Source organism: Cupressus sempervirens, chromosome 10 (genome assembly GCF_028749045.1).
Source record: "Cupressus sempervirens isolate cs-2001-9-10 chromosome 10, ASM2874904v1, whole genome shotgun sequence".
NCBI classification, from domain to species: Eukaryota; Viridiplantae; Streptophyta; class Pinopsida; order Cupressales; family Cupressaceae; genus Cupressus; species Cupressus sempervirens.
Genome location: NC_143127.1, coordinates 623,114,461 through 623,126,918, shown reverse-complemented (window position 1 = coordinate 623,126,918; position 12,458 = coordinate 623,114,461). Strand labels below are relative to the sequence as shown.

The 12,458-nt window shown below is 34.5% G+C and overlaps 1 protein-coding gene across 1 annotated transcript; it reads left to right on the top strand.

Moving 5' to 3' along the window:
- The first annotated feature begins 2,303 nt into the window (after positions 1–2,303).
- Positions 2,304–4,284, top strand: LOC149535379 (pathogenesis-related thaumatin-like protein 3.5). Its single transcript, XM_089804009.1, has 2 exons — positions 2,304–2,715; positions 3,205–4,284. The coding sequence occupies exons 1-2, from the start codon at positions 2,670–2,672 to the stop codon at positions 3,882–3,884; spliced, it is 726 nt and encodes a 241-aa protein (XP_089660135.1). The 5' UTR covers positions 2,304–2,669; the 3' UTR covers positions 3,885–4,284.
- The last annotated feature ends 8,174 nt before the right edge of the window (positions 4,285–12,458 follow it).

The following is a 12,458-nucleotide window of genomic DNA, read 5'->3' as shown; positions in this document are numbered from 1 at the left end:
TTTTTATCCAGTTTATTTAGGTCCACTCTATGCTTTGACAATTGGTACCATATGAAGAATCTAATAGGTACGCTTGCCTAGGTTTTGCAGACCCTGAAGTAGAAGAAGGGTCTAGCCTTATAGTTGGCCCGATGTCTGAAAGAGTATGTTGAAGATGGGAAGTAGCTACCCCTAGATGTATCTTGTTCTCATCGGGGTAATTTGAAACTGTGTTGTTTCAAAACACCAACACATACCATCCTAAATCATTTGTCTTATCCTAACACTGCTAACAATCAACCATTTATTCATTTAATAATCATATGTATTGTAGAAACACCTTAAAGAATACTTTAATTTAGAGAAACTAGAAAAAAAAACTAAATCTATTACCAATCACTTATTTATTCATTGAATAATCTCATATGTATTGCAGAAACACTTAAAGACTACTTTACTTTTTCTAAAGCAAATAAAACAAGAGCTCTGGGGGAGCTTGAGTCCTGCCTTCTACAATTTAAAAATGGAAAAACTATTTTTTGGGTATTAAGATAAGTTTGGTCACACAAAATTTCCTTTGGTTAACATGAGTTAGTTGTCAAAATTTCAATACTAGATTATTTAGTTTTCAAGTGTAGGAAACCCAGAATGTATGTCATCTTGTAAAAAAATAATTGACTAATTTTTTTACAAAGAAGAATATGTTTTATTTTATGTTCTATATTAAATATAATAATAAGTAAGATTAGATTAAAAAGCTTTGTTTTAGTATAAGAATATTTTATAAAATTTAGAAACAAAAGACTTATAAAAGTTTAAATTGGTACTTTGCATTAATTAATATTTCAATGAATTAATTTATTTTAACTGAAATTATTCTTTTTCAAGTTTTGAACTAATTTAATTTAACAATAATATTATTAAAATGTTGAACATTATTAAACAAATGTGAGATAGGCTTGTTAATTGTTTTTAATTTAAAAATTAATTTCATTTAATATATCAGCAATCATAATGAATAAAAATTCACATCTATTTATGAATAAAAAAATAAAATAAAAAATTCACATCTATCTATGTAACACTGTTTTAAAATACTAATCACACGTATTAAATATTTTCAAGTAATAAATACTCTCTATAAGCCGCCATGTTTCCATGATTTTCATGATTTTGGTGGAAAAAATTTCCTCTTTTTAGCCATTCTCATATAAAACAAAACAAATTGAATGAAAAATAATAATAGAATACTCTCTTCTTTAACAAGCGATGAAAATTGTAACGTGGATGCCAAATATATGATTCGGAGAGGTTGGTGTCCATTTTTGACAAAGTCTGGTAGTGTGAATGACACCTATTAAATGTAATAAATGTTGTTGATAATTTTTCTAATTTTTTTTAACTTAAAAAATAATATAAACCCCAGGAAGTTGTACCGGACCAATGGAAAAATAGATATAAATCAGTATAAAATTAATTTTAAAATAAAAAGTTTTCTTTACTTTAGAATTTTAGAAACTGCACAAATTAATAGAAGGGGTCAAGTGAAAACATTAGTTTGACAAATAAACATATCATCCTAGGTGAGTTGCCTTTAGACTTTGATCTTTAGAACTACCTTCGCTAAATCAGTTTTGTATAGATTGAGATAAAAGAAAATGGGTCTTAGAACCTTTGACCACACACCAAAAAGTAGTCACTTTAGACAACTCGAGATAATCTTTTCTCAAGTTTGACCTAATACAATAAATCCCACCATTCTAAAAGCATATTTAAATCCTACTCAATCTTAGGTTAGAGTAAGTAGGTAGGAATAAATCAGGTGGAGAAGAGAGCTAAAAAGCACGTAAATTATAAAAATCCATGTTGCACCTCCGTTTGAATAAACCCACCGCCCTCCGTCCATTACGCTGCGTGAACCGTTTACCAAATCTATGGAATGTGAACTCAATGACGTATGCACTTGACCAATAAATAAGACATGCCTTGGATGCCAAGAATCTCCCTCCTTTTTCTACGACTATTTTACTCCCCTCGCACCAAAATCGCCATGAGAGAACAGGTCGACAGATTCCCATATTGGACGGTCACTATTTCTTATCACGTCATAATAATTCCTTCACTTTCAATTAATCTAATCGCTCCCCGCAAATCTACTCGACAGATCAACGCTTCAGGGCCCCCACATAATAATAAAAAGAAATCTGCTTGTCTTTACTGATGAAAGGGAGCACCTGGCACTGACCCAAATCATCAACACATTCTCGTGGCTTGAAAAGCGCATTGTAACCCGTAAAAACCACACACACCCTCTTTATTTCCTGTTTGCAGGAAATGAATGGCACCTACCAGTTTAAAAGATGCAAATCTCCACTGGCCAGCTGTCCCGGTCCAAAAGAGCCGTTGGGAGGGATGTAAACAAATATAACACGTCGTGAGCGCTGTGGATTGGAAAAGAAGGCCCAGATTATTTAATTAGACTGCCCAACTGTTGGGGTAAACGGCCATTAAAGGAACTCACCTTTCTTGTACTCCTCCTCAACTTCCTCTGACCTCCCCATTCTTATCCATTTGGTGCGTGCTGCTCAGCTAACCAGGGGAAAAACGGCTCATTCAGATCGATCCATGCGTACATAAACTTCTGTGGGTCGTAGATTGTAACATTCTCTTGTTCCACTTGCTCCAACTCCATGGCTTCACTCAGGGTAGCAACATTGGCATTCATGGTTTTACTCGGTAAGAGCTATCGAATACTTTGATCAATCAATCTGTGACATTGCGATCAGTAGTTTCATAAGTAGTCGTATATTAGAATCTATTCTTGGTAAGAACAAATAGGACACTTCGACACTCATTACATTTAAGTAATATTGATAGTGATGAAGCATTGGATCCTCTAGCTCACCATTAGTGGTTTACGAAAATCTATTTCTCAACTTAACACTAATTGTTTCTAGCCGATGTTCACATATGTGAAGTAGCAGGTCTTTTAGTTAATTGATTTGCAGACGATCTACAATTGAAACATTGGACTCTCTAGAGAGAGTCCACTTGTAAATGATTTATCAATATTATAAAAGAATCTTTAGTATCGAGCCATTAAAAGTAGTTCATGATCATGATCTACAGTTTGAAAAATAGAAATCCATCTCCCATAAGAATGAATGAAACTCCCCAACTACTAAATGATTGATATAAAAGAATCTGTCATTGTTGAATGTGCAGGATCTTATGGCGCGGGGGCAACAGTATTCACGCTGGTGAACAAATGCTCGTACACAGTCTGGCCGGGGACATTGTCGGGCAGTGGGAGCTCCGTCCTGGGGCAGGGAGGCTTCACACTGGCACCTGGCCAATCCGCTGCGCTCGCAGCATCCACCGGCTGGTCCGGTCGCTTCTGGGGCCGAACCGACTGTAGTTTCGATGCCGCCGGTAAGGGCCCGTGCATTACAGGCGACTGTGGCAACGTCCTCAGCTGCGCTCAGGCCGGCGGCGCGCCGCCGGTTTCCCTGGCAGAGTTCACGCTGGGCGACAAGGATTTCTACGACGTGAGCCTGGTCGACGGATACAACGTTCCTCTCTCCATCGCCGCCGTTGGAGGCACCGGCGACTGCAGAACGGCGGGGTGTGTGAGCGACCTGAGGACGAGTTGTCCGGCGGAGCTCTGCGTTAAGAATAATAAGGGAGAGGTAATTGCGTGTAAGAGCGCCTGTGCCGCTTTCAATAGAGCAGAGTATTGCTGTACGGGTGAACATTCCACCCCTCAAACTTGCTCTCCCAGTAAGTATTCTCAGGTCTTTAAGAGCGCTTGCCCCACTGCTTACAGCTACGCTTACGATGATGCCACCAGTACTTTCACCTGCAGTAATGCCGATTATACCATCACTTTCTGCCCCTCCAATTGACCATCTCCCCACATTGATCACGTTACCTTCATTTCCCTTGAGATATTTTTCAGGGGAACCCCACTAACTTTTTGTATAGTTGGGTGTGGATCTCGGGACTCATGGGCACTTCACGAGATTGATCGATAACTTTGGGATAGATCGAGATCCCTCAGAAATCCACAGCTGCTTTGGGAATTTAATTTATTTGTTTTTTAAGATAAACCACTGTGTGCAATGTGAGCGGATTCAGAGGTGCTGTGGGCTCTCATTATTTTTTCGTAACTATAGTAAAATATTAATTGATGGTCGGTTTCGATGGTCTGCTGCTATTATAGAATACTCCATCTCGAGGAGGTTTCAGTACCTCACGAAAGTACTGTGTATAGAATTTATTTTAAGAAATAACTGTGTTTGCATATGCATGGTGGGTGTGAGTTGTTCTGGAGTCAAATATTTGCCAAAAAAAATTGTCTGCTTCTTGTAATTATCTGTTGTTCCAAGGGAACAAATTACTTGTTGGGTAAATAAATTAAATTCTAATGAATAAATAGTGAAGAATTATTATACCGAAAAAGAAGTGAAGAATTATTATGGTACTGCTTAAAACGTGTGATACTTTTAATAATTATTTTTGAAGTTGTGAAATATTAGTTATTTAATATCTATGAAGATATATTTTTAGTTCAATGTGATGTTTATCATGAACGATTATCAATCTTGTATTTGAGGTTTTTTTGGTTTATTTAGTATAATTTATTATAATTAAATTAAGTTGATTCCTTTGTTATATAATTAGATGCAAGATTTTACTTTTGAATTATATTATGAATATGTGTAAAGTCTAGCATAACAACAATACAACCATCATATCAAGTATAGACTAGAATTCAAGGCTATTAATGCTAAGAACCAAAAGTATGATTGACCCATACCATTTTATACTAATATATACATTTTTTAGGGAAGTTCTTTTCTTTTGTAAAACTTTGCACCTAAGATCCATGAAGGGTTTTGACCTTAAACCTAATAGAAATAAGACAAAAGTAAGAAGCTGGTTGTTGTCCTAAAAAGTAAGTACTTAATTCATGTAGCCCCATTGAACATGTATGGATTCCCACATTGATTTCACTCTTTTAGCACTCATTGAACCTTCATTCATTTGTATTTTATATATAAGTCATCTCTTAGTTGTTTTTCATGAAATCATTTTCCCATAGACGATGCTAGTAAATCTTATGATTATATTATAAGAGTTGGCATTATCCGGATCTAAATCTTAGTGTTATTCTTATTCTTCTATTGTGTGGTTATTTGTTGGGGATTTGGACACCTCCTTTGGGTCTTGCCTTGCACTACATCAAGTGGTATTAGAGTGGAGTTCGATCTTGTGGTGGATTGTTCATTCTGAAGTCCTATATATCTTTGTTATAAGGTGTCATATCATGGTTTTGACTTACAATTGGAGAGGACTCATAGATGGATCTTGATATGGAGGGATGATTGCGAAGATGATCGATTGATCTTGTTGAGTGAAGATTGGATCTGGTTAAACATTTGTTGCAGAGAGTTTGCAAAGATTTTGGAAGATGACTTTGAGAAGGTTGGACCCTAAGATGATTGCAAATCTTTGTGATGTGGTGGAGAAAAATATTTTAGAGATGTTTGCTCGGTTGGAAGCTAGTTTGACTGATCAAGTTAAGAAAGACATGGCTAAGTTTCATAGAAATTTATGGAGTTGGAGTCTACTGATCCAGAAGCGAGTTGCCTGGCCGGTTAGAAGACTTGTTTGAGAGAGAAGAGGGCATGACAAGGTTGAGGTGGAAGTTGGTTTTGTTGATCAATTTGTGGAGTCTGATGTTAAACCTATAGAGCAACTTGTGGTTGTTGTTGTTTAGGGATTCCTAACCTTGTTGATGCTGGGATGGATACTTATTTTCATGATCAGTTGGTTGTACTTGACATGGAAATTATAGAGCACTTGGTCGTGGATAATCAGGTTGCTGTGGATGTGGAGTTGGATTTTGTTAGTGTAGATTCATTGGTTGCTAATGTGGTTGAGGATCTACATGATACTATAGATCTGTATGTTCTTAATTTCTTGATGGTTGACATGGCAGAGGATTTACATGTTGCTCTTATTGTGGATTCAGGTTTACATGCTGCTGACTTGGTTTTGGAGTTACATGGTGTTGGTGACATGAATTTCATGTTTGAGGATATTGCTATTGTTGGTTGTGATTAGTTAGAGGGATTCTTGGTGAAGCACTATGTTTAGTTTGTTCCTGGGAGCAAGCATATTGATTACATTGTTGAGGTTCATTTGATTTTGATGTTTGAGTGGAGATTCATTCTTCTATCTGAGATGGATTGGAAACCTTTGCTGAAGATGAAGTTGGTTGGAGTAATTTCTTTTAGCATCAAAGTATGGGACACACTTTTCTATCTACCTAGGGAGTCTGATGTAGGAGCATCTTGCATCAGAAAATAAAGGGGGGCATTTTTTTTTTAAAAGAGGAAAAAACTTATTTAAAAAAAATTACAGAGGAGAGAGAACGTGACAAAAATTAGAAGAAAAATAAAAAATAAAAATGGAGAAAAGAGGGGAAAAGGCATTTAATAGGCGACATTATTTAATGTAACTTGTGGCTTGAGGGTTTATTTAATGTAACTTGCTAGGCCGACTTGTGGCTTGGTTTGGTAATAAGTAGAGGGTCTTGTCTTGTCATTGTTCATTCAACATGGAGCATGGAGTGGAGCACAAGATTCAACATGAAGGAAGTAAGCTAGAGAGGAGTAGCTGAGCAAATCAAAGTTTGTGAGCAGAGCTAGTAGCTGTGGCTTAGGAAACAAGAAGGTTGCTTGGTGGCTTGCGAGCACGAGTTTAGATTCTTCTTGGGGTTTTCTACCAGATTTTGGATTCTGGGCTAGCTAGGATTTGGATCTTGTGAGATCTTACAAAATTACCATTGTAATTTCTTATGTATTTGGCCATAACCCAGAAGGCCTTACAACTGGGCATGTTGGATGCAAATCTTATAATTATATTATGAGAATTGGCATTATTTTGGATCTAAATATTTGTGTTATTATTTATCTTCTGGTGTATGGTTATTTATTGGGGGCAAGGACATCTCCTTTGGGGATTCTCCTGCCTTGCACTGCATCAGGTGTGTCTTACCTCATTTTAGAACTCAATGCATGTTTTTCATATATATCAATCTTATAACATTTGGCTCATGTTTAAGAAACTAGAACCAATTATCTCCTATTAAAATTTCATTGATTTTTGGTGGCAACACAATTATTGGGCATTTTTTACCCTCATAATTTTCCTGGTCCCTCATAGTTGCTATGTAACCCCATGAACTCTATCTTCCCAACATTTTTTCTTGATATTTAAGGAGCAAGATTTTATAGTTTCATAGACCTTGAATGTAATGCCCCATCAGGGAACTTGAGAGTGAAACACAATAATTGAAGGAAAAAAAAGTTATTTTTTTGTGTGTTCAACATTAATGTGCAACACACACATTTAAATAGTTTTTCATCTAACATTAACCAAATTATAAATCATTCCATTAAATGCAATAATATTAACTAAGCACCAAGTGTTAGATAACATAGAGGGGTGAGGGTGGCTGAATAAGTTATGTCCAATTATCTCATAGTCCCTTCAAACATTTTATCACCATCAAAGCAACATAAATGTTAATAACAATCGATTCAATACATCTAATCACTTGGTAGATATATCTAACATAAAACTTAACTCACACACCAACTTCTTACACTATTATTAAAACGTTCCTTGCATTATTACCTACCAGTAAATTTCTAGTTATTACATAGTGATAACTTAGTTATTATTGAATTGTAGGAAACTGTAAAACATGAAAATCAACTTGCAACACAAATAACATCCACACAGTTTTGACACCAATGTTTAAAGTGGAAACCATGTTAATAAAAACACCACCTCAGGACTAGCAACCCAAAAATTTCACTCTTCTGAAGTGATCTTTGTTAGGATACTACCTTGTTAAAGGTTACATACACTTTGTTAAAATGACGTTGTTAGAGGATTGCACCAAAAGATCATATAGACCTTATCACTCCCTGTCTAGGACCAAAAAGAGTGGCCTAATTTAAAGGACTTACAAACACCACTAATCAATGTTACCATATAGGATTTCATAGACTTGTTACGTCCACTCGGTGCTTCCAAGATTTTTTGGTACAATGGTTTAATTGTAAATAGTATAAATTATATAATGTAAATAATAGCAACTACCTTTGCTTGATCAGATCTTAATTCTTGCTCTATCTCTGTATTTAACTCACTTAGTTGATTCTATCTACCATAAACTTCTTACTCTCTACTTCTCTACTTGGCTCAGCTCACTTGGCTCTTCTCCTTCAACAACTTTGCATTCCATAGCACCTTTCAATTATATCTTTTTTCACTTCATCAACTCTTGAACAACACCACGATGCAATCATCACCCACTTTGAACCAGCAACCTAAAACTATCATTTTCTCCTCCTTTTAAATAGATTTCTCAATGCTTCTAGGTCCTTCCATCTTTTTTCACTTAATTAGAATCATTGATCTTAGGTTTACAACTAAATTCCTTCATACAATGAGTTTAGATACATAGAAAATATTATTTTATATAGAACTTTGTGTCCATCCTTATCCTTCTCCAATTTCCTTTGTCAGATCCTTCTTGTTTTTTCTCCATTTTTGATCTTGCAACAAACTTTGACTCTCACAATAGACCTTCTTGATCTTTCTAAATTTCCATCAAAAAGCCTCATATTCCAATTTCTTAAACACGTTCGTCACTCAGTAAACATTGCATTTACTTAGGCAACATATAACTTGTTTAATATTGACTTTCTTGGGTAACAATGTGTTCTCCATTCCTCTTTGCAATCTCTTAGGCAATATTGTAGTCACTTGAAGAATACACCCCCCCTTCATTAATCTCGTGTCTTGGTTAAGCTTTTGATCTTCAACATATTGCAACAATACATGATTGTAAAATAATCAATCTAACATTACATGATCATTGTTGAGCTCATTGAAGTACTCATTGAATACCTTACACACCAACTCTATCTTCATCATACTTTCTTCAATTCCTCTTCAATAATCAAATCTTCTTCATCAATCATATGATATGGTACTTTCTCGAGTTAGCATAATGTCTAGCCAATTAAAAAATTGACATCAATGATAATATAATAGTTGATATGATTCTTTACATACATTCATAGCAAATCAATTACAATATTAGTTGGGGCTAACAATCTCCCCTATTGGCATTGATGACACCACATAACATAAGATTCTACATTACAAAATATTACATAAGATAATCAATTAATGTATGCCAATTAATATCTTTTGATACCATTCTCAGCACAAAAGTTAGTGAATTCAACAGACATAAATTCACCACCTTTATCAAATCTTAAATATTTCAAATCTTTTCTAGTTTCTTTTTCAACTCTTGCTTTGTACAATTTAAACATATCAAAAGCATGTGATTTCACTTTCATGAACATTACAATCATCATCCTTAAATAATTAGTCACAAATAATATAAAGTATCTATCACCATAATAACTATAAACTCCAATTGGACTACATAAATCAATATGCACTAATTCCACAATAGCATTGGAAGTGTGTGACATGCTAGAGAAAGTAGGCTTTGCCATCTTACCAAGCTAACATTCTTTACACATAGCATTAATGGGTTTGTGCAGATTTGGTAAGCCTCTTACTCTTTTCTTTCTATTAATTTTCACCATATTTTCAAAGTTTACACAACATGAACTTTAATGCCATATGCCATAACCACACATCCTCAATTCTAGTAAATTACTATGTATCAACTGTAGGATCAAGGTAAAATAAATTACCTTTGGTTTTCACTCTTGTTCCAATTAGATTACCTCCATCATCAAAGATTTTGACCTTCCTTTTCTCAAATTCCATCTTGTGACCCAAGTTATTCAATTGTACAACACTCAATAGATTATATTTGAGTTCTTGAACCCAATATGCATCATCATATCTGATATTATCATTCAACATTAATGATCCTTTACCTTTCACTGAATGTGAAACATCAGTACCAAACTTAATAGTTCCACCACCATCAATTTCTTCAAATTTTCAAACTTACTTAGATCACTAGTCGTATGATGTGAACAACCACTATCATTAATCCAAGAATCATTCTTTGTAACATGTGAAATAAGGGTAGTTTCATTCTCATACCTTTCACCCTTTGGCTCTTCCTTGATTGTAGCATAGACCATTTTAACTATTTCCTTGTCATCATTAGAACTTGTTTCAGTATGCTCTTCTTCACCAATGTAGCATGACTTCTTACCTTTGTCTTGTAATCTTTGTTCTTCATGTTCTTGTAATCTTTCTTGTCATTTCTATCATTTCTATTTAACTTGTCTCGGTTAGGACATTTAGTAACAAAGTGACCAACTTCATTACATTTGAAACAGATCTAGGGTAGTTTACCTTTGTATTTACCTTTACCTCTTCATAATCATCTTGTAAGAAATGCTTCAATCTCATCTAGATCATCTTAAATTTTAGGCTCTCTTTCTTCTCTTTCTTTGAATTGATGATGGTTAGTCAAGACTTAAAAACATTTCCCATTGTAACCATACTGTTATCATAATTGCTCAACTCAAATGCATTCAGCTGACCAACTAGACCATCAAGTACCAAATCATTACCATACATACCTCTTACTTCTTGAATATAAGAAAATTTGATAATATATATAGGCAAAAGAGTTCTCCAGATTTTACTTACAATTTGAGGCTCCAAGATTTGTCCTCCATCGACTCTTATTGCACTCACAACATCCTTGTTTTAGTTTACATATTGTGCAACATTTTCACCTTCTTTCATTCTCATGTAATCATACTTACCTCTCAAACTTTTAGCTTTAGCTCTTCTAACATTGACGTCTCCTCCTTAAACCAGCTTCAGTTTATCCTACATTTTCTTTGGAGTGGTACAGTTCTTAACATCATCAAACTCAACATCAGTGAGAGAAGATGCAATATCAATCATCACACTATTATGATTCCACTTTTCATTCATTTGATCTATATTAAAAGGACCAATAGGTGTAACATATTCTTTTTCCAACCAATGTGAGACATCATCTCCAATGCCTAAAAGAAGTAACTTCATTCGGTCTTTCCATGGGGAAAAATTATCCTTGTTCAATTTTGGTGGCTCTTTCTTATGGATCTTAATCTTTTTCTTAAGTAGCTATAAACTTCTTCTTTCAATCACTTGATCTCTTATACCAGATTGTTAGATAATTGGGCGGGGGGTGGGCGGGGTCAATCGATTATGTCAAGGTATCTCACAGTCCCTTCAAATATTTCATCACCATCAAAGCAACATAAATATTAACAATGTCAACTTGAACTATACATCTAATCACTCGGTAGATATATCCAACATTAAACTTAACTCATACATTAATTTCTTCTTAAACTATTATTAACTTGTAATAAATTTCCAATTATTACCAAGTTACAATAAATTGTAAAACATACAAATCAAGTTGCAATACAAACAACATCCACACAATTTTGACACCAATATTCAATGTGGAAACCTTGTCAAGGGAAAAACCACTTGTGACCGACAACGCAAAAAATTTACTCTTCTGAAGTGATCTCTATTAGGAGACTACCTTGTTAAGGTTACATACACTTTGTTAAAGTGGGCTTCTTAGAATATTTCACCAAAAGATCATCTAGACGTTATCACTCCTTATTTAGGACTAAAAAGAGTGGCCTAAATTAAAGGACTTATAAACACCACTAATTGATGTTACCATATGGGATTTCATAGACTTGCTATGTCCATTTGGTGCTTTTGAGTTTTTTAGCTCCAATGGTTAAAATGTAAATAGTGTAAAGTGATTTGTAAAGAATAAAAACTAACTTTTCTTGATCTATCTCCATCTTTAACTTATTCAGCTGATTCTATCTACCATAAACTTCTCACTCTTCTATTCTCAGCTCACTTGGCTTTTCTCCTTCAACAACTTCACATTCCACATCAAGTTTCAATTATATCTCTTTTATATCCATCAACTCTCAAAAAATATCATAAGATTATCACCCACTTTGAACTAACAACCTAAAACTGTCATTTTCTCCTCCTTAAATAAATTTCTCAATGCTCCCAGATCCTTCAATCTTTTGCCACTTAAGAAAAATCATCAATCTTAGGTTTACAACCGAATTCCTCATACAATGAATTTAGATAAATAGAAACTATAACTTTACATTAAACTTTGTGTCCATCTTTATCCTTCTCTAATTTCCTTCATTAGATCTTTCTTGATTTTTCTCCATTTTTGATCTTGTAACAAACTTTGACTCTTGCAATAAACCTTCTCGATCTTTCCAAACTTTCATCAAAAGTTGGTGTTAGATTCTAATTTCTCAAACTTGTTCATGTGATTATCACTTAGTAAACATTACATTTACTTGGGCAACATGTAACTTGGTTAACACTGACTTTCT